The 23,813-nt window shown below is 31.9% G+C and overlaps 3 protein-coding genes across 5 annotated transcripts; 2 read left to right on the top strand and 1 right to left on the bottom strand.

Moving 5' to 3' along the window:
* On the bottom strand, window positions 3,014-6,040 carry LOC107608658 (reticulon-like protein B8). 3 transcript variants are annotated; one of them, XM_016310378.2, is made up of 6 exons: window positions 5,896-6,040; window positions 4,807-4,997; window positions 4,395-4,575; window positions 4,145-4,286; window positions 3,984-4,053; window positions 3,014-3,390 (listed from the first exon to the last, which is right to left on the bottom strand). In XM_016310378.2, the coding sequence occupies exons 2-6, from the start codon at window positions 4,982-4,984 to the stop codon at window positions 3,221-3,223; spliced, it is 741 nt and encodes a 246-aa protein (XP_016165864.1). In that variant the 5' UTR covers window positions 4,985-4,997; window positions 5,896-6,040; the 3' UTR covers window positions 3,014-3,220. The 3 variants fall into 3 exon arrangements, with proteins under 3 accessions (XP_016165864.1, XP_016165863.1, XP_016165865.1); XM_016310377.2 differs by having other exon boundaries at window positions 4,807-5,000; window positions 5,896-6,035; XM_016310379.2 differs by having other exon boundaries at window positions 4,807-4,992; window positions 5,896-6,026.
* Window positions 16,104-17,876, top strand: LOC107608659 (oxygen-evolving enhancer protein 2, chloroplastic). The gene is made up of 4 exons (XM_016310380.2): window positions 16,104-16,495; window positions 16,994-17,226; window positions 17,319-17,369; window positions 17,458-17,876. The coding sequence occupies exons 1-4, from the start codon at window positions 16,261-16,263 to the stop codon at window positions 17,716-17,718; spliced, it is 780 nt and encodes a 259-aa protein (XP_016165866.1). The 5' UTR covers window positions 16,104-16,260; the 3' UTR covers window positions 17,719-17,876.
* Window positions 18,704-20,575, top strand: LOC107608660 (oxygen-evolving enhancer protein 2, chloroplastic). Its single transcript, XM_016310381.2, has 4 exons — window positions 18,704-19,044; window positions 19,551-19,783; window positions 19,871-19,921; window positions 20,026-20,575. The coding sequence occupies exons 1-4, from the start codon at window positions 18,810-18,812 to the stop codon at window positions 20,284-20,286; spliced, it is 780 nt and encodes a 259-aa protein (XP_016165867.1). The 5' UTR covers window positions 18,704-18,809; the 3' UTR covers window positions 20,287-20,575.

The following is a 23,813-nucleotide window of genomic DNA, read 5'->3' as shown; positions in this document are numbered from 1 at the left end:
CATTCAGAATGCACTACTCTCTCTATAATCTTACTGATCAATAATAATCTTTGATGTGTATGGTTTCCAAAAAGAAACTATGCTGCTGGTGCTATATCAACCCCATTGTCGTCGTCGTCATCGTCGTCATCACCGCCATTATTGTTGTGAAAGCTTCTTCGCCATTGATGAGTTGTTTCAGAGTGATGGTAATTGTTCACTTCTTCAAGCATGGAGAAACTGACCACCATTGTTGTAATAAACTATACCTATTATAATAAGTTGACTCAAGTCTCAAGATGAGATCATGAAGTCTTCAAACACAGCATTTTATAATGTTGAAAAATATTTTCAAAAAAATTAAAATATATTCTTAATATAATTTTAGTGTATACTTAAAATAATTATTTTTTAAAATCTAGCAAGCTCCTTTTAATATATTCTAGATTTTATGAAAGATAAGTTTTGCCTTTTTTTGTAGCAACTTTACAAACTAGCATAGAGGCACTTTAATGAGTATTGTTTTGTTGTCAAATGGTAGCATTCTTTAGGAGGCAATGGAGGATGACATGGTGAGGATTGTATCCATACATTTTGCCCTAATGGGCAGTGAGGGCCCAAGAATTGAGCATAGCTCATGTCTTGTTGAGGCAAAAATGCATTCAACATGTGTTGTTTAGGGTTGAACACACGCCTTGATGTTCCTTTCACATGCTTACACATGGATGCCATGCATATACCAAACAATTTTGACATGAATGAATCAATATTAATGTATGTAGTAATTGTATATTGAACACACCAAAGGTTAAAAGATCCTTACATGAAGGCTTTTGGCCAAATGTGACCATGACTAGAGAAAAGAAGAAAAGGGTACATAGAGTTAGGGTTTTTTAGGAATTACCCCACACCACTTTTGATGAAATTTTTAAACCAGTCTTAATTTTTTTATTTTATTGAATAATCATTTTTTGTATTAAATTTTAGTAAAAGGATAAACAAATTAGTATCTATTGTTATTTAATAAAGACATCATAACTATTTTAAAGAATTTTTGAAACTCTCAGATCAATTTTTTTTATGTGGACAAACAATTTGATGTAAGAATGAATTTGTCTAATGAAATAAAAAGTTTAGAACAACTGATTTAGTGATTAATTTTTGTTGAAAATTAAAGTGTTGGACTAAAATTTTTTAAGAATTTGTTCTAAGACTTACTTAGAATTAGGGTGAGTTGGACCTGAACTTGAGATCTAGACGCCTTTAGGTAAAAGATTGGTGTCTTCTCCTACAAAGATTAAGCCATCCAAGTTTTTCGTGAAGAAGTGTGGGGTAGTATCTGTAAAAAATTTTGATACTTAAGTTATCTGATGCTTAAATTAACAAGAGTCTTAGACAAATTTGAAGTAGATTAAAATTAAAAAATACTTGAGGTAATAAATGTGTATATTAGTAGTAAAGATGAGTTATTTCAGGTATCTTATCCTTTTATTTAGGAGTTTGTTGAGAGCTCATATTTAAATATATCAACATGTTTGTAGGAGTAGTTAAATTTTTTTTTTTTTTGTCTTTTACACCACACATCCATACACATTCACACACACAACTACTATTATGAGTTCTATAGCCTCCTGAACTTCGAACCCTTGTGAAGCTCCTTGTGAGACAGCAAATTCTGCCATTAGCTCTAAGTTTCGGAATAGTTAAGCCTTCAATACTAAGACTCAATTTGGACAAATAATTTAATTAAGTTCCTTTTAAAAAAATAGTTTAAACAATAAATAATTATATTAAAAGTAGCTTATAAATAAGTTATTTTGTATTTGAATTTTTAGTTCTAAAAATATTTATTTTATAGAAATGTGATAAAAAGTAGTAATATTATGAAAAAAGTCGTTTAAAAATTACATAAAACATTAATACTACTACTTTTATAAGTTAAAAACTAAAAAAAAATTACTTTTAAAGCTTCTCAAATAGAAATAGGTCCTAAGTCAGTTATAGAAAGTTAGGCCAATAAGATAGATTTTGGATGTTGACAATACAAATGGAATTGAATTTTTTGTGAAGTTTATAAAGACCATTTCTTAGTAAATGTATTGATTATCTTTGATGAATGTGTAGCCTTTGTATCTAGTTTGTGCTTGTTCATTGACGATGACTTTTCAATTAAAGGGATATGTGGCTCTAATAAAGGGAGACATGATTGCAAATATTCTATTGTATAGCTCAAGTTTCACCTTAGTAACAAATCATATCTTTTGCTTTTGTGGACCTAAATGCATGATTTGTTGTTTGTTTATTCCAAAAAAGTAATTTCATAAAAAGATTATTAGAATGAAATTCATTATAATATTATATTTAATAGAGTATTGCTGTTAGGGTTTATTCCACTACCAACTTAACTTGATATATTGATTTCATTCCAAAATACTTTTAGTATACCATATACTTCTAACACTCAAATTAAAAAGGAATTGTTGTTAATTTAAATTATTTTTTAGTTAATAAAATATAAGAACACATATTCATCGCCGAATATTGATATCAAAATAATATACGTTATAAAAATACCAATTATATTATATATACATAAAAAATTAATCACTAAATTAATCACTCATATAAAATATATATTTATACACATTACACAAATATATATTAACAAATTTGATGACTAATTTTTTATATGCATACGTTATTTTTATAAAAGTTATACATACAAAATTGGATATCATTACTCCAGATAATTAAAGTTTTGTGGGTCATGTAACACTTTTCCCAAGACACTAAGTTTAAATTTTTTTTTGTCATGAAACTAAGTCTAATCTTAACATAGTAAATCTATAACTCAAACCAATTTTTTTGGGCTATCAACCCAGACCAAACCAGTCCACTCCAGTTTAGAGCCCAATCCAGGTAGGCCCAATATAGGAACGCAGAGCTATAATTTAATAATATTACTTTATTAATTTACCAAAAAAAAAGTTTACTTTATTAAAATTCATTTTGTTTATTGAATATGTGAAACAAGTTAAAAACAACAAAAAATATCAGATTAAATTTGGGAAATTAATAAATTGTTACCAAATATATTCCAAGGGAAACAGTAAAGAGATCAGAGACTTATCTTCTTTTTTTATGTACTTGAATTTACACTGGAAGAAGATCAATCGCTGCCTAAAGCTTAAAGCATAAATTTTTTTGGTCTAAACCATTTTACATATAAGAATGAATGTAATCATTCAAACTTCTTTCCTTTGAGCTTTCCCTTTGGGATCTTGCTAAGTAAACCAGCATCAAGCTTACTATAGTGATTTCTCATCTCACCAAGGACCTTATACACAAAGTTGTCAACTTGATCTTCATATCTTTCATACAGAACTGGGAGTGTATGTGCAGCAACAAAACCTTTGGGAATAATATAACACAAGTTTTAGCAATGAAGTATATATAAATATAACATGAAAAATATCAAGAAAACTCTGTTCCTGATGGAACAATATCTAAAAACAGTTAACATGGTGTACCAAAATGGGATTAGGCTTGAAGCAACTGAATCGTTAATGAAAAAATCAATAATTTCAGTATGATTGTGTTTGTCTCTTGGTGTATCCGAAAGTGTAAGTAACCAAATACATGATTATGTGCTTGTATTATGTTGAAGAATTTCCACAAACAAGCATCTCAACAGACAATCAACCAAATGTTTAAGAATGTTTTGGAATAGTTTACAGCAGCAGAGAACATAAATTCCATGCCATGCCGTTTACAGTCGCTTTAATCGTCAGTATAGTATTCAGCATACAGGCATAAATTGGCTTTACCATCCAAGAAATGCTAACAACTATTTGTGCTTTTCGCTTAAAACATTCAATGGGAATTCTTTAAAAGTAAATACATTTTTCCATCAATAGTTTAAGAAAAACATAACGATGATTGGTGAGTGCATTTGATTAGAAGAGCCATCGAACGATAAGCAGATGAAGGAAAGCAGGTCTCACCGACATAGATGACAGTCAAAAAGTTGCACCAGCTTCCAATCACAGCACCAGCCCACAAGCTGAATACAACCTGGCAATAATATGTTGATTTTAATCACAATAAATCCTTTTTAATCACGATTGTCGATTATAAATAACAAAATGAAAGCAAGCACCCCTACCAGAAGAAACTGCTTTAGGTTTCCTCCACATGCAACATCTTGAAGAACCCTCAAACCACGGTTAACCTCAACACCAATGGCAGTTGCAATATTAACGAAGACATCTTCCGGGAGAACAAAACGAGGAACTTTAGCCGGCTTCCTGTAGCAACAGAGAACAAAGCATACTTACCTAAAGCTTTAAAGTTGCATAATAAATTAATTACAAAACTGTGCAGCAAAAGAAGAGATGAAAGCATGCTCGAATAACCTGCTCATCAAACCAGAAGCATTTGTCCAAAGAAACTGTGCAAGCATTCCAAGAACCAAAGCAAAACATAAAAGAGTTAAGAAGTGATAGTTAAGCCATTCGAAAAGCACCCATATAGCTGTTGCAGCAGTTAAAACACTTGCGGAAATCTTCTTGTTCCTCCATAACAAGACATCGGCAGCTGCATCATTTGAAGAAAAATATAACATTAAAAAGGTTAAGACTAGGAAATGCCAATGGTACTCTCTCCTTCCCAGAATACCTCGGCTTGGAAATTCGGTACATAATCCAATGTGTCAAGATACAATTTATATTGTATACATTAAGTTATTACTGTACCGAATTCCCAAAGTGACAAATATTTTAGAATGAAGTATATTTTACAGCAGCAAATAGGCTAGAACTAGCATACATTTTCCGCCACCTAAAAGATTGTGCAACGGTTTCTGGCGTCCAAAGAGTCTATTGAACTGGGAGCTCACAGAGCTCGATTTCTCTTCCTCAAAGAAGGATACAGATTTTGGCTTCTCTGCTGCCATTGTTTCCACAAGGGTGTTAAAAAGCTTTTCAGCAGTGATCTTGTCTGCCATTGTTCTTCCTGTGCTACTAAGAACAGAGAAGACCATCAATGTACAAAATAGCAATTCTGCCTAACATCATTGAATCATCATCAGAGAAATTCTTATTTAATCCATATGAAGAAATCCTTTTCTTCCTCCATATTATTCATCTACCTTTTATTCTTCTCTTTTTCTATTTCTTACTTTTTCAAATTCAATAGACAAAATCACTCCATGAAGTAAGAAAATGTCTTCAATTATCATCATCTATAACGAAACCAGTGTGCAGGAATCAAATGCAAAAAGATCCAATTATATTTTCTGAACCATAACAAAAGAGGAGATCATCTAATAATCTAATTGCTAAATTCAAGCTATATATAGATTCATAAAGCTCACACCCACACCAAGTCAAACTTCAAGGCAAAACCTTGAGTTTACAAGCTCATTGAATAATACAGCTTTGTTTTCATGAAACTGATTTCTTATTATTAAACATATTTCCAAAATTTCAAGGCACAAACAGTTATAAACAGAAATCCCAAGACATTCATAAACACATTAATAAACACCAAAAAGTAAGCCAAAAAAAAAATCAGAGAAATGTTGGCAAGTCAAGATCATTGATACAAAAGTCAAAAAATAAATAATAACAAATTATAAATATACATAAAAAGGAAAGCAGAAAAAGAAAAAAGGAAGTACCCCAAAGTTTTCTTTTTTATTTTCTACCCCCAAATTCAGAAACATAAAGCGCATTTAACGTATCACGATTCACGAAAGGATCAAATAAACAATGGAATTCAAAGCTTATTCCACAAGCTGAAAACACCAACAAATGATTTCATTTTCAGAACAGAACGAAGATTTTCAAACACACACGCACACACTGCTTAAAACGGAAAAAATCGTAAGAACTAAAATTGAAGGCATGCACAAACCAGAGTAAGCAAAACGCAAGCTGAAGCAAATTCGCAGAGTAGCACTGCAGAGAAAGTGAGAGTGAAAGAGAAAGAGAGAGAAAGTGATGGAACTTGCTTTGTAGCAGAAGGAACAATGGTGTGAAAAATAAAATAATAAATTAATAATAATAACAATAAGGAAAAGCCATTTTGAACTTTGAAATATTACTATTTTGACAAATGAGTTTCAAAAGATGATAGTAATTAATTAATTAATGTTGTGAGGAAAAAAGGAAATAAATAAATAATTATGCAACTACCTTTTTTTCTTTCTTTTACTGCTTTTTAAATATTCTTGATATCAAATTCCACGTGAACCTCCACACCAACCTTCCTTTCTATCTTGATATTTTGGCATCTTTTTAGAAAAAGAAAAAATAAAATAAAAAAAAACTGGTTTGACTGTTCTCAAAAATCAAAATGGTTATGGTTTGGTAATGCCTCATTTTGACCAAGTTGACTATAATTTCAGCATTATTGCCCTTTTTTAACACTCAACATAACATGAATAAACTATCATTTTATCTTTGAAAGGTTTAATTTTTGATAAAATATACCAAAAAATCTTTTAGCTCTCTAAAAAAAACTTTGATTTGATAAAATAGATCATTTTTATAAGTAACAAAAGTTTTATTTATTCATTTAATTTTTCGTTAGAATATCTAAAAGATTATTTAAAAAGTAAATATTAAAAAAAAAATCAATTTAGACCATTTTTGTAGAAGAAATAATTATACAAATTTGTTTAACGTAAAATTATCAAATTTAGAGAACGAAAAAATCTCAATTAAGCAAATTAGAAAGAGAAAGAATCTCACTAAAATTTATTCTCTCTAATTCTTTTACACGTAAAATGGTAGTTTACTATGATACATGCACAATGATATGGATATAGGACACGACACCAGACACGTCGACACGTGAATTTTAAAATCTTACATGATACAGAGACACACATATATATAAAGTATAAAGTAGTCGGAGAAAAATTTTATATTTTTTATTAAGACACAGAGACACGCGTGTCGAACGAGTGTCAGTAGATGTCGTATCTAAAATGTATCTGACACGTGAACACGATAACTCATCAAAGTGTCCTCAAAGTGTCCGTATTTCATAGGTAGTTTAGAAATAATGCATAAATTAAAAGTTATAAATAATTTTTTTTTACAGTATCTTTAAATTGGATAAGTTAAGTGAGTTCTATTAAAAATGTAAAAAATACTCTGCTAAATTGATAATAAGCTATGAGTCAGCCTCATATGATTCGCATGACTTAAAGCTAGCACCTCCATTAGGAAAGAACCTGGTGAAAGCATGAGAGTCAATTTTAACTATGTAAAACTAAGTAAACATTTATCAATAACACTAGAATCTGTGGCGATTGGCACTTTCAATACTTATAATTTTCACCTTACAGTTTTCAGTCGGATTTTTTAAACCAAAAAATTTATTCCATAATAATTAGAAATTATGTCAATAATAGTAGTCGATTGTCTTTAATGACCAAGGTTAACTTTTTGAAGTTTGATGTAGCAGGGTTTGAATTGCCTTGTTAATTTATATCAATTCTACACTTGTACCTATTTGGTTTAGAATTTTGCAACCTCCATATCAGGTTGGGCATTGCATCATTCCTAAGTCATCCTTCTTATTGTGGTTTTTTAGCTAAAAATGGTGAGTTTAAGTATATAGTTACAACATAGAAATCACTAAAAATATGCAAAAGTAATCATAAAATTAGTGTATGAATTTTTCTTTTCAATTTTCATTTCTGGAAGCATGCCACTTTATACACCAATATATGCAAAAGTAATCATAAAATTAGTGTATGCCGCTTTATAATAGTATACATTATTCTGTTCTATGAGTAGTGTTAGGAGTGGTTGGTTTATCTTGTGTGTGTGTGCTCTTTTGTGTGTCATAGTTGTTGTGGTTTAAAGTGTAATTATTGTGATTTGATAAAATCATGTGATTCATAGTTGGTGTGTGCTCTTTTTTGGTTTTTGGTTGAGTTTGTACAGACTATCTAAAAAAAATTAATTTTGTAAATATTGACTGCTAAGTCTTTGGAATATTTTTCTGAAATTCTACGGATTTATTCAGATAGATTCTACAAGTAATTTCTTATCAAAATAATTATTCTACTTTGGCAACTGCCTAGGTTTTGGCAACCATTTTCTTAATAAAGTAATGCTACAATTGTGCATCCATTCTAATGGTTATGGCATCTAAAATATTATTTTGCTGCCCCCGTTATTTTTGGTTTTGGGTTTATATATTTTTTCAGTGTAGTTAGCCAAGCGTGAGCCTAAATGACAAGGCTAACTGAACTGAGATTTGAAAAACTTTTTTCTTTTTATATATATTTTTAATACATCTTGTTTAAGGCATATCTATTAGTATTTTAAATTTAAACATTAAAATATAAATTATAAATTTTATGTCTTTTAGAAATAAAAAACATGAAAAGCACAACATAATAATAGGTGTTGGAACAAAGACAAAAAATGTATTATTCATTATCCATTCACTATCCATTCTTTGGGTGTGATCAATTAATTTTTTTTTAAATATTGGCAGATGGGTGATCCGTTAATTACGATTATATTTCACCATGGAGGGTCGTTTATTACAGAGGCCGATGGGAGTATGTCTTACAACGGTGGAGAGACTTGTGAGTTGCCGGATATTGATACAGACACGCTGGATGTATTCTTCGTCCGAGACTATCACAAGAAAATTGGGTATGACAAGGTTAGCCAAAGTTGGTGGCTGGTGCCTAATCGGCCTATGCAAACTGGTTTAAGAGCAATAGCAGATGATAATGAACTGATGGAGATGTGTTACCTGGCTCAGCAGAACAAGGGGGTTATTCATGTGTACTACGAACATGGAGTATCTGAGCCTGTGTATATTGAGGAAGCAGAACCAGTGGTTTCTGGCAAGGAGGTGATGCTGATACCAACCATTATCCCCACCCCAAAATTCACCACCAATGCCACAGCTGAACCAATTCCCAGCACAACACCATGCAATCCAACTTCTGAACATCATGATGTGCAGGATGATCCTTATAATGACTCTGATGGTGGAGACTCATGGCACTCGGAAGAAATGAAGACTCCTCCAAACTCTGAGGATGAGTTGGAGGAATTTGATTCAGATGATGTATTCCCTGCATTTAGAGAAGGAGGGAGGTTTGGAGAGCTTAGGCTAGAGGTTGGAATGACTTTCACTACAAAAATGGAATTCAAAGAGGCTGTGCGTGAATATTGCATACAAGAGGGTAGAAGGATTTGGTTTAAGAAGAACGATAACGTGAGGATGAGAGCTGTGTGTAAGGATGCGAGTTGTGATTGGCTTGTGTATGCCTCTAACAATACTGAGAACAACTGCTGGCAGATCAAGACATTCATGGATGACCACACCTGTGCAAGAGAGACCAAAAACAGACTAGCTAATAGGAAGTGGCTAGCCTGCAAATTGGTGAAGAAACTAAGAAAATATCCGAATCTGAGACACTCCGAGGCTGCACAATATTTTAAGACTAAATGTGATCTGGAACTAAACAAGTCTTCACTGACCAGGGCCTTAGGAGAGGTGGTTGTGACTTAAGAATTCTAAGTTATTTAGTGTCAATCTATCTATTGTAGTTATCTATCTGATGTTAATACACTGGGCTGCTGTTTATATATGCAAAATTAATCCTAGACTGATTATATGCTGCATAATGTTCTGTCAATCTGTTGTTACTCATTTATCCTGTTCTGCATAATGTTCTGTAACAGTGCTGTGTAGGGACTAGTTTGATGTCACTTACATAAGTGTAGGGACTACTTTGATGTCACTTGAACAAGTCTAGGGACTATTTTGATGTCACTTATATAACTGTAGGGACAGATTTGCTGCCCGATAACAACTATCTGACCCCTTCTTTGGTATCTGAAACAGGGCCTTATAAATGCAGTTAAGGAGGTTTTTCCAGATGTGCATCACAGATTCTGTGTTTGGCATCTGTGGAAGAACTTCAACAAGCAATGGAAAGATCTCCAGCTTAGAGGGCTACTCTGGGATTGTGCAAGGTGTACTAGCCAAGATGGCTTCCTTGATATCATCAAAAAGATTGAAAGGGTTAATAAGGAAGCCTGGGAGTATTTGAACAAGTGGCCTAGAGACTCTTGGAGCCGGGCATTCTTCAATAATGCACCTAAAATAGATAACATCTGCAACAATGCCTGTGAAGTCTTCAACTCCAGGATCAAAGATGCTAGAGCTAAGCCTATTATCACACTCTTGGAAGAAGTCAGAATGTATGCAATGAGATCGATAGCTAGGAACAAGGTGAAGCTGAATTCGAACACTGGAGTTCTACCTCCTATACAACGCAGCAGGTTAGAAAAGATACGGAAGGAATAAAAAAATTGGGTCCCGATGTGGTCTGGTGACGCAGATTATGAGAAGTTCGAAGTACATGGCTGGCCGACCAACATGGTTGTAGACTTGGGAAAGAGGCTCTGCACATGTGGTTTCTGGCAATTGAGTGGTACTGTTTTTTAAATTCATTGTCTTAGTCTTATTATCATTATCAACCTTTGTTGTAGGCTTACTATTGTTGTCTTCGTTGTTGTGTGAATGTTGTTTAGGGATGCCATGTGTGCATGCGTGTGCTGACACAAAAAATGAAGATTAAGATGATTATGTTTAGGGAAAGCAAGCTGTTTTTTTGTATCTATTTTGCTGAAGTTGTTTACAATGCTTAAAACATTGTCCCAGTGTTGGGGATTTTAGGAAAAGCAGGCTGTTTTTTTGTATCTATTTTGCTGATGTTGTTTACAATGTCTAAAAGATTGTCCCAGTGTTGGGGATTTTAGGGAAAGCAGGCTGTTTTTTTGTATCTATTTTGCTGGTGTTTTGGCTCTATAATACCTTTTTTGAATCAAACATTACCAATATGAATATGAATTATGAATTATGATTTTATTCAATTGAGTTTTCTCAGCCTTTTCTTTATATATTATCCTCTGTTACAAATCTAAGACTAGTTCAAGTGCTGTCCATTTCTATTTCATTGAAAAGAAGTCCAGGAATAGAAGTATGCATATAATCAAACACCTTAATTTTCATTTCTTTCAAACAAAAGGATAGGAACAACTACATGAACAAGGAATGCATATAACATGCATGTCATTTATTTTTTGCTAGATACAGTTGACCCTGCTGTCTATCCAGCTTTAATACAAGAACACCAATTACAATCAGCAGCATAAACACAAACATCAAAATTCCCCCCATTTTTAGAACCCTAAATTCAGCTTCTAATTTACCAAATTTCCAAGCCATCTTCATCTTCCATTCTTCATCATCAACTGAATATCTTGTTCTATCATCACATGGCATGGCATCTTCCAAAACTTTATCAACCCACAAAAATAATCCACAACATTTCTTCCCAATGGTCTGCACATAAAAAAAAATTCAATCAGAAAAATTTATATCCTCCAATACAGCATTCAACAACAACAACACTTACATTGTAGTTTGGGCAACCCAGGAATGGTCTCCCTGGATTAGAATCCGTCCCTGACCACCGGAGCACCGGTCTCGACCCGCAGGCACACCATTCTGGCAAACGAGCTTCTCTATTTCTGTTCATTCTCCTCATGATGCTTCCAAATGATCGTGGGTTGTTCGAGCTCCCAGCTGCATTGCTCGTGGTAGCCATAACCGGCGGGTTTCAGAGAGGGAGAAGAGAAGAACACAGCACCAACGAGAAGAGAGCAGAGTGAACAATGTGGCCTTCAAATTTGGAGATTAGGGTTTTAACTAACCCTGAGGGACCAAATTGAGTCGGAAGAGTTTACTCTGCCACATCAGCTAGCCGTTGTGAGTCCCACGTGTCACCAACGCTGCCAGCTAAGCTTTCCGGTTGCGCCACGTGTGCTGAAATGGCCGGAAGGACCACTTTAAGTCCCGAAGTGCAAGTTCAGGGATGACTCTGAGGAACTTTTAAGTTCAGGGACTACTTTGAGGCTCGAGTGCAACTTCAGGGACTACATTGAGGCTTATCTCTTAATCTAATTGATTAGAAGTTATAAATGGATATATTAAGACGGAAAGGCAGATGATGATTTTTGGTGTGGGCCAAGCCATGATATGCTTCTGAAAGATGATAAGATTTTCCACGTTCGTATCCTATCATATTCATATCAACTATCAAGGCTTTGTCTTCAAAACCAACTAGAATATTGGATTTTAATGGTCCTTGATCATAAATAATTTTAGGTTATGTCAAATTACGAGTTAGTACTCAATTTAATAGTTGAATTTATATGTAAATTTTAATTTAGCTTTTAAAATTTTAATTATTTTTATTTAATTTTTAAAGTTTACAAATGTAACTCATATTAATTTATGAGATAATTTTTGGTACAGAAAAATTAATAAAGTGTTAATATAGATCGTTAAATATTATATTAGAACCTAAAAAATAATTTAAAAATAAAGTTGTATTATGTATTTTAAAAGGAAAAATTTTACAGAATTTAGTATGATATTTAATTGTCTATATCAGTATTTTATTAAGTGTTAATGTTAATGTCAAAAATTATTTAAAAAATTAACATGAGTCACGTTTGTAAAATTTTAAAATTAAATAAAAGTAATTAAAACAATTGAAACTTTAGAAAAAAATGTTAAATTAGAGAGAAATAGAAGAAGAAAAGTTTAGAAAGAATAAATTTAGTTTCAAATTATATTTTTTAATACAATATAATTATTAAAAAGGTAACAAAATTTTGATCTTAACTATTTATTCAAATTTTTTTAATGGCCAAGATTCTTTTCTCAATGAAGAACTTTTCTCATATCAATTATCGTAATCATATCATAAATTAAAGGTGGAGTTTTTGGTACTTACAAAATTTTTGTCTAACTTATCTAAAATTATAAATAAAATAAAAAGAAATCTACTTCGTTATTTTTAAATCTTATGAATAAATATTAACCACAATAGAAGAGACCTAAATTAAATCAGGAGTATTAAACCAACAAGTAAAAGACAAAAATAGCAACAAATGGACTAACCCTATATATTTTTCTCAATTTGGGTGTGAAGAGTGAAGACTACCTTCATTAAATTTTTCTTTTTTTTTTGTCTCAAATTTTTTTTTTGTTGTCTCAAATTTTAATTTTCATGTAACCCGAATGGATCCAGGAGGTAATCAACTATGAACAAATGACACAACTATTTGGGCCAAAAAATAAAAAGTGATACAACCATTTGGGCCAAAAAAAACAAGTGACACAACTATTGACCAAAAATTGAAGGAAACAGAACTCGGAGTTTGATTATGCCGTAAGGGATAAGAAATAAAGGATTCAATCAACTTGGGTTGGTCGAGTTGTCAGCTCACTCGTCCACTTAAGCAAGTGTAGGGGGTTCGAATTTCGTCTTGTACATGCAGCAACCCATTGGCCAGCGGCAGACCCTTAAATAGAGTTCAGATCCGCGACGGATTAGTCCTTGACCTGTCGGATTGGGGGATACCGTGAGCAACCAAAAAAAAAAAAAGAAAGAAAGGACTCAAAGGAGAGATTGTTTTCATAAACAGATAAACTTGAACTGCAGTGTAATTTTTTTTTTCTTATAAGAACATTGTATTGATATAATATTAGAAGTGCCTTCAAGAGAGAGATAATTACGTTTTGGCAATCATGACTTGCACGTAATTAACTTTGTTAATGAAACGCTGATGATCCTTTCATTTCATTAGACTTGCATGCATATACAGACAAGTTCTTCACGCTTATACTTTATGTAATAAACTACAACTTTTTAGCTTCAATCTTGCTATTATCATGGGATCTGACTCTCGCTTTTATCTAACAAGAAAAATATTAGAGTAAAAGGTGAATAAATCCTTGATATGTTATCATAAAAATAATAAATTTTTCATTAAATTAAGATATAAGGGTAGTAAGATGAAATATATGAAATGTAAGTTCGACCGCCGAAGAAAAAATTTTAATGCAAAGGTAAAAATTGGAGAAATATCGTACGAAAAGTTAAAAATTTTAAGTATCTTGGGTGCATCATACAGGATAATAGAGATATTGAATATGATGTAAATTATAAGATCCAAGTAGGTTAGTCAAAATGGCAGAGTGCGTTTAGTTTTATACGTGACAAAAAAAATGCCTTTAAAACTTAAAGGTAAATTCTATCAAATCGGCTATGCTTTATGGTAGAGTGTTGGGCGGTAAAAAAGAAGCACGAACATAAGTTAAGTGTGACAGAGATGAAGATATTGAGATTGATGAGTAGTCATATGCGATTGGATAGAATAAATAACAAATATATAAGAGAGAGAATTGGAGTAGCACCTATTGTAAAAAAAATGGTAGAATCGCATCTCAGGTGGTTTGGACATGTGAGAAGAAGACCGATAGAGCACCCAATGAAGAGAGTAGATGAGATTGAAGATGGAGAAAGGATAAAAGGCAAAGGAAGACCTAAGAAGACCATCCACGAGGTAGTCAAACGAAATCTACATGTAATTATGTAAACAGTCTCTCTATAGACATGATACATGATAGAGTTTAATAGCGCTATTTGATTCATCTAGTTGACCTCACTTAGGGCCCATTTGGGAAGTTTCAAAAGTTACTTTTTTGAGTTTTTGACTTATGAAAAGTAGTAGTATTAATGTCTGGTGCAATTTTCTAAACAAAATTGCAGCTTTCTAAGAAGTTATTTAGGAGCTTATAGAGAAGTTAAAAAAAATGACTTCTCTCATAATACTATTACTTTTTATCAAATTTTATAAGATAAATACTTTTAGAACTAAAAACTCAAATATAAAATAACTTATTTATAAGCTACTTTTAATATAACCATTTATTGTTTAAATTATTTTTTTTAAAAAAAACTTAATTAAGCTATTTATTCAAATTGTACCTTAGTGGGATAAGGTTTTTTTGTTGTTATTATTTTTTGTTATAAGTGTGTTTCTGATTTTTGTAAACAAGTGATACATAAATTCTTCTAACAATGGTTTAAATTTAGTATGAAGGAGTAGGGCTCGCAATGGGTAGGGTAGGGTTTCGACTCTATCCTAATCCTACCCGCAGGTTAAAATCTTTTTTAAAAGTTAAAACTCTATCATATCCTATCCGTAGGTTGAGAATCTCTCAACTCTAATCCTACCTGCACCCTAAAGTTTTAAACCCTACACTACCCGACCTTATCCGCAGAAACAAAAAAAAATTTCAAATAAATATAAAATTCAACAATTTCAAATTTCATACATATTAATAAAATAGAAAATAAAAAATTAAGTTCAAATTAAAATTAAAAATAATAAAATTTTAAATAAATCCAACATAAAATTACAAATAATATGATCATCAATTAATTAGTTATTATTTCAAGTTTTTATAAGAAGAAGATTGTGAGTACAAGATTTACTTTCTTTACTACATACATAACTTTTACATATATATTATATAATATATTAAGGATGCAGATAGAGTAGAGTAGGGTATACCCTAAACCCGTACCCTACCACCATACCCTACCTGCAGCGAGTAAGGTAGACAACCCTATCCAAACGGGTTGAATACCCGCAGATAAGGTACATATTATCAGCCCTACGAAAGAGTTTATATATTTTTCGTTTACAAAGCTTAAAGATCTATTTATATTTAAATTTGATAAGAGATTTACTTGCCTTTCGTAAAAAAAAAAAGTTAAAAATTTATTTATATCTTTTAACAATATTATTTGAACCACCATTTAATTTGGACGTTAAACATTTAACAGGAGATGAAAAAAGTTAAAATGAAGATAACAAATAGAGAGAAAAGATAAGACAATATATACAGTTTTTAATTTTTCTTGTTTTGTTTTTGCTATTATTTTTAGGATTAATTATTCTTCTAAAAAATACTTTATATTTTATATGTATGCGTGTCTCCGTGTCATTTAAGACTTTAAAATTCGCGTGTCAGCGTGTCCCGTGTGAGTGTCTATCCATCATAATAGATCTTAAGATGCTTCATATTTAATAGAGTCAACCTACACAGCAGAAAAAAGCATGATACAAGAACTTGTGGCTGCAACACAAGAAAGATGAGAATTGAGTTGCCACGTGGCACCACTCAGAAGCTACAAGACCTTATCCGACATAATCAAGAATCTAATCCAAACCTGTCTCTCATTGGTGACATTTCAGCACATCAAAATCCAATCTCCATTACCACACACTCCTTCCATAGTTCTAATAGCTCTAGCTAGTAGCAGTTAACAAGTATAGTGTGTGAGCAAAGTAGTAAAGAGAAACAATGGCTTCAACACAATGTTTCTTGCACCAACATGCACTTACTACTCCAACAAGAGCCTCATCACAACGCCAATTAGTGTGCACAAAGCCAAACCAAGTTGTATGCAAAGCTCAGAAGCAGTCACATGATGATGCTTCTGTCTCAGTGTCTCGTAGGTTGGCTCTAACTGTTCTCATTGGTGCTGCTGCTGTTGCATCTAAGGTCTCTCCTGCTGATGCTGCCTATGGAGAAGCTGGTATATATCTATTGCCCATTTTCTGATTTTAACTTTGATAGATGTAAGTATCTGATCATGTATTTTAATGTTGTTACAAGTCTATGATGTTAATTGGTTTCTACATCTGATTGATGAAAGGGAGTAGTTGATAGTGTAAGATACTTTATATTGATAGACTGATAGAGTATTTTGCATCAAAGAATAGTTAATAGTCTATTCAAATTAATCCCAAATGAACTTGAAAGCCTAGTCTCTTGTATGATTATGATCCTTAGTGCCATGTAAATTCTCTGAGTACCCCAAATGAACTTGAAATTGCTTTACTTTGAACTGAAATGACATAGTATGCCTTTGAATATTGTGAATTCTACTCTTTTGTAACATGAAACAGAATTGAGTGATCATTGGATATTGAAAGAATGGTGTTGACAAACAATGATTCTCTTAAAACACCAGTTTAATTTGTCAAGTTTCCATTATCATAACAATGATTTTGATCTCTGACTTTGCTTGCAGCCAATGTGTTTGGAAAGCCGAAGACAAACACTGACTTCCTAGCATACACTGGGGATGGATTCAAATTATCAATTCCTTCAAAGTGGAATCCGAGCAAAGAGGTCGAGTACCCCGGTCAGATTCTTAGATATGAGGACAACTTTGATTCAACCAGCAATTTGGTTGTCACAGTTACTCCTACTGATAAGAAATCCATCACTGATTATGGTTCCCCTGAGGAGTTCCTTTCTCAGGTAAACTTGTTCAAAACTAGTACTATTGATTTCTACTTAAACGAATGATGATTTCGAATTCTAAAAGACGAAGTCTTTTTTGTTCTTTGCAGGTTGATTACTTGCTTGGGAAGCAAGCTTTCTTTGGGGAAACTCAGGCTGAGGTAAGTGATGAACACTTATTTGTTCTTTGAACACATTTAGTCTGCTTTGATTTCATATCCTAAGTGAGTATGAACTTTGATCGAGCAGGGTGGTTTCGACGCGAATGTTGTAGCCACGGCTAACATCTTAGAGAGTGCAACACCAGTGATTGATGGTAAACAATACTATGTTCTATCTGTCTTGACAAGGACTGCCGATGGAGACGAAGGCGGCAAGCACCAGCTGATCAGGGCAACTGTTAAAGACGGAAAATTATACATCTGCAAGGCTCAAGCCGGAGACAAGAGGTGGTTCAAGGGAGCTAGAAAATTCGTTGAGGACTCGGCGAGTTCCTTCAGTGTTGCTTAAGAACTTGGTAGAGAGGGCTATAAATGCTTAATGCTTAATGCTAAATGCTGTATGTAAATCCAACTTATTAAAGTGTTATGTATGTTTTTTTGTTGTTGAACTCTCCCTTTTTTGTCCCCAAGAAGTTCAAGTATATGGAAGCTTAATCTTAATCTTAATTAAGCATTTTAGTTTCAATAAGCTGCTATAATTTTATATGCTTGACAGAGAGCTTAAACCATCTCAATGAGAGTAATACAATAAATTTCTCCTAATCTTAGTTACTAACAAGAGGAGAGGAAGAAAAAAGAGAAATTCTTATTTGATCTGAGAGCAAGAAAATCCTTTTCTGCATTCAAAAACTGTTGATTCAAGTATATAGTTCATAATTAGCATATAGATCTTGATTGAACAAAAAAAAAAAAAATAATTACTAATAGAACCAATGTTAGAACAAAAATAGAAAAAAAGATTTTTCTTAGTTTAATTAGGGAGTAGTGATTTGAAGTTGTTCTATAATGTGTTGGAAATATGACAGTATAAGTTATCAATACAAAACAGTGCAAAATAAATAAATCACATGTTCTTGTGAAAACTTCAAATTTGGATGATGATGATGAATTGATGATGATGATTATTATTATTATTATTAAATCTTTCATAAATTTAACTGATATTACATATATATTTATAAATCTCCTAAATTGTAGAATTACATAACATTCAATATTTCCATAAAAAATATAACACCATTTTTTTCCATCCAAACACCAATACTGGAATAACAAATCAAAATATATCTTAATTAGTGTGTATCCAAGGAAGAACAAGTGTTCTTGGTCAAATATTTACACTAACCAGAAAGTGATTGGTTTAGAAGGTGCTTGAAAGTTAGAGAAGCTAACAAATGCTGAACCTGATGATGTGGCCACAGGGGTTGCCACGTGGCATCAATGAGAGCCTATAGCACCTTATCCAAACTCAGAAATCTAATCCAAAAAACATGGCAATCCCAATCAATCAATGAACCAGTCTCCAAATCCAAAACTAGCCACACTCTCAGTCTCATTGGCACAGAACAAGTTCCTTAGAGTGTGTGTGTGAGAAAGAAAATGGCTTCCACCCAATGTTTTTTGCACCACCATGCACTCACAACTTCAACAAGAGCCTCATCACAACGCCAAGTAGTGTGCACAAAGCCAAACCATGTTGTATGCAAGGCTCAGAAGCAGGATTATGATGATGCCTCAGCCTCAGTGTCTCGTAGGTTGGCTCTAACTGTTCTTATTGGTTCTTCTGCTATTGCTTCTAAGGTCTCACCTGCTGATGCTGCCTATGGAGAAGCTGGTATAGTTTTTTTTTCTTCTTTGATTCATATATGCATGGTATAGTTTACAGTACTATAGTAAAAGCTTTTATGAGATGTTAAATACATATATGCATGGTTGATCAGTGGCTATTTAACATAATGATATCTATCTAGAAAGTTTGTGATGTTATATGGTTAATGCAGAATATATACTTAAAATTCACTAGTGTATGATTTATATATGTGGTGTTAGGCTGATAGCAACTCATAGTCTTTAGATATGACTTGAAACTATACTCATTTGCATGATCATGACTTTTCATTAAGATGAAACAAAATTGAGTGATATTGGAGTGATATCAGTAATATTCTTGAAACCCATTGGTTATTAAGTCTCTAATATCATGCCAAAGATTAAATTATCTCAAAAGTTGAAGTGTTTAGGTGTATACCAATGAGTGAATTCGACGAAATTGATTGCTTGAGCAAGTAGATTTTGGCAGTTTTTGCATCAATTTTGATTGTTTTGCTTGCTTTCTTGCAGCCAATGTGTTTGGAAAGCCAAAGACTAACACAGACTTCCTAGTATACAATGGCGACGGATTCAAAATTTCGATCCCTTCAAAGTGGAACCCGAGCAAAGAGGTCGAGTACCCGGGTCAAATTCTTAGATATGAGGACAACTTTGATTCAACCAGCAATTTGGTTGTCACAGTTACTCCAACTGATAAGAAATCCATCACTGACTATGGTTCCCCTGAGGAGTTCCTTTCTCAGGTAAACTTGTTCAAAAATCAAAACTAGTTCTAGTTAAACGAATGATGATTTCGGATTCTAAAAGACAGTCTTTTTTGTTCTTTGCAGGTGGATTACTTGCTTGGGAAACAAGCTTTCTTTGGGGAGACTCAAGCTGAGGTAAGTGACAATAAACACTTGTATGTTCTTGTAACACATTTAGTCTGCTGCGAATTAATGTTCTTAGAATGCAAATTAAGTGAGTATGGACTTTGATTGAGCAGGGTGGTTTCGACGCGAATGTTGTAGCCACAGCTAACATCTTAGAGAGTTCAACAGCAGTGATTGATGGGAAACAGTACTACTTTCTATCTGTCTTGACAAGGACTGCTGATGGAGACGAAGGCGGCAAGCATCAACTGATCAGAGCAACCGTTAAAGATGGAAAACTATACATCTGTAAGGCTCAAGCCGGAGACAAGAGGTGGTTCAAGGGAGCTAGAAGATTCGTTGAGAACGCCGCGAGTTCCTTCAGTGTTGCTTGATAAACTAGTAAGGAGTTCTTCTACCTGTATGTAAATCAAATGAAGTGGTATGTATGTTCTGTTTTGCTTTGAGTTTTGTCCATTATTTGAGGGAGTTGGTTGGAGTATTTATGTGGAAGCATAAGCATAATTTTCATGGAGTTTGTGAAACTCTTTAAGACATTACCCCAACCTACTTTAATTTGTTGTCTCTGATTGCTGATTAAGCATTTCAAGTTGCATTCAATGAACCTTAACAATTCATTTATAGCTAGGAACTATTATATGCTTGACAAAGGGTTCAAGACTATGATGTAACTGTAACATGCCTTAAATAGTTGAGTTATCTCAAATGAATTAACAACTGTATTATGTTCGTGTCGTGTCACGCATCCGTGTGGCTCATAGAAGCATACAAGAAACTTTTGCAACAAGAGTTGTTACTAAGAAATTTCTTAATAAGTTAACGGTCCCACTACGTTACCAACAACATATCTGCTAACTTCTGCCAACTCTTATTTATAATTGTGTTTTATGGAAGTGTCTTCGTGGATGTGTCTAATAAAAATGTCTTTTTTATGATTGTGTTTAATAAAAGTGTTTTTATAGATATATTTTCTGGATGTGTCTCTTTATATATGTATTTAAAATATAATAATTAATTATTGTTGACAATAAGTTGACAGATAATATGTTGGTACCCTATACTTTTCCATAAGTTAATAACCCAAGGTTAACTATTTCTCACCCAAAAAATAATGATTAGAACATCATAAGTAGTATTCTTAATATGTTTTTCTGTTATATAATTAAGAAGTGTTCTTAAATTATAAAGTAAACTCTCATTTTCAATTACCAAAGATATTAACATAGACAATTCTAAGTTTCTAACCATAAAAAATGTAAATTAACTTGATATCCATCAAAGGTTGGATTAGTATTACAAAATGAGAAAGTCTAGGGGGCCAGCAGATTTTGTGGTTTTTAGTCATCAATTAGCCATCAATGATGTTTTTAATGGTATGAGATTGCATCTAATGGTATAGAATCATCCAATTTCTTTTTGATGGTTAAGTGCTGGCCAGAATTTAACAAAAGTGCTGGCATCCTAGCACTTCTCTTATAAAATTATCAATGAATTATCGATTAATTGTAGGTAGTTTTGTCTAACAAATCCAATCTTTGATAGATATTAAGTTGGTTTATATTTTTTAAGTTTAATTACTTTGTTGTTTCCTATAGTTTTACTAAATTTGTAATTAGATCTGTATACCCTTTTTTCATTTCAATTGAATTCCTATATTATTTTTAATTTTATAATTAGGTCATTTTTATGTCAAAAATATTAAAATTAATAGAATATTTTTCTCAAAAAATATGTGGTTAAAGATCTAGTTAGGTTCTTAATTATAGAAACTTCTAATTTACAGATAAATATTCAATTAACTCTAACAATTTTTATACTAAGAATGACCTAATTACAAAATTAAAAGCAGTATAGAGAACTAATTAAAAAAATATAAAAACCTAATTAAAAATTTGGTAAAACTATATAGACCAACAGAATAATTAAATCTATTTTTTATCGTTAGAATTGTTGGTGTTTGAATTTTTTATGGTTAGAAATGATAATTTACTTTAATTTATAAACAAATAAGAATTTCTCAAACATGGAAAATGTGAAAAAATCATGGAAAATAATTAGAAGCATGAAGAGTGAAAAAGGATGAAAGAATGATCAAGTCAATTAAGCATGAAGTGATTTCTTGTTAGATAAAAAATCAACATAATGGCATAGTTCTATTCTTTACCCTACTAAGTTCTCATCCATTCTCTACACCAAGGTTTATTATTATCCCTTAACACCATATCTATCTATTATTATTTCTATTAGTTGAACCGTCTCAAAATTGCAACACTTTTCGGTTGCATATTTGTACCTTATTCTAATTCTAATTAACCATCATGTGTAACATGAATACATAGCATGAAGTTGACTCTTAGAAAAAAAAAATGTTTGGTCCTCCTACTCTCTTGAAAGCGAGATTATAGATAATTTATAAATCATTCTCATTTTGTTTATTTTGTTATATTTCTTTTTATGATAGATTTTTTTTATATATATTTAAAAAGAAAGTTTAACTCGAAGATATGTAGAATTTGAATTTATTCCTTATCAAACTATCTTTGACATGATCTTTTTTAAAAATTCATTATATGCTTAAATTATTATAGTTACTTATTATTTCACCAATATTCACTTTACACTTTATTGTATATGTATAAGTATGCCGTGATTTTTAAATTATGCATTGTCTTTACTTGGAATTATAATAATAAATGGTATTAGAATGTTGAAGACTTGAGAAAATGAATCAAGTTTCGTATGCAAAGAAAACTAAGAAGGCAAATGCGTGAAGGTTTAAGTAGCAAGGAAGGTATATACCGAAACCAAAAAGGAACTGTGGAAGGGTCATAGTTGTCATTTCAAGGTTAGGGACGGAAAGAAAATAGTAGAAAGCTTTTATCTCTTTAAAATATTATAGGGACCACAAGGTATTTTCACATATTCGGTGGTTTTCTTCAAGTTTTTTTTTTTTTTAAATATTATTGGTACACCAAAATCAGTCACTAATATATTTGTATATGTATATATATATGATGTAATTTATTTTCAATATATATTTATATTTTAATATTATTTTATACTTATAACTAATTTTAATGACTAATTTTAGTGTATACGTAATATAATCAAAAGTAAAAATAGACGGAACTAAATCGAACTTGATTTAGACGAATTTGGTCTATATTGTAAATATATTGCCCAAATTAGGGGTGAGCACGGGTTTGTTTGGTTTGGGTTTATGGTAAAATTAGAACCGAACCGATCAAACTATAATTGATTTGATTTGGTTCAGGTAATTGGGTACCCGATGACTTTGAAATTCATAAAAAAAAAACCAAATTTTTATCTTAAAAATTTAAGAGGTACAATAAACATGTAACATCAATAGAAATAATTCAAACATGTTAAATACCAAATACATTAAAAAATAAATTCATTAAAATCCAAACATATTAATAGTGATAATTTTTGTCTAATGAAAAAGTCATATATATATTTTTTATTTTTTTATTTAATTAATATATGATTGGGTTCGCGGGTTGGTTCGGATTTTGCACCCCAAAATCGATACCCGAACCAATCACTAACAAAGATCATCGTTTTGGATCCGATTACCCGTTGGTTCTAGAACCAATTTAATTAGTTCGGTTCGAATTCGGACGGGTAATCGGGTACCTGCTACCCGTACTCACCCCTAGCCCAAATTTAGATTTGTTATCTCTGGTAGATTTTTTTTTTCAGGTTCGAGTTCGACCTATTTAAAAATTCAACAAATCCACAAATTTATTTGAAAAACTTGTTTACTGAATTATAACTCAAAATGATAAATTTAAAAAAAAATTTAAATTGACATTAGATACATTTTAAAATTTAAAATTTATCATTTATAAATCATAATTTATTTATATATCAATCATTA

Source organism: Arachis ipaensis, chromosome B07 (genome assembly GCF_000816755.2).
Source record: "Arachis ipaensis cultivar K30076 chromosome B07, Araip1.1, whole genome shotgun sequence".
NCBI classification, from domain to species: domain Eukaryota; kingdom Viridiplantae; phylum Streptophyta; class Magnoliopsida; order Fabales; family Fabaceae; genus Arachis; species Arachis ipaensis.
Note: the sequence above shows the minus strand (reverse complement) of the source record. Positions and strands in the feature narration are given on the sequence as shown.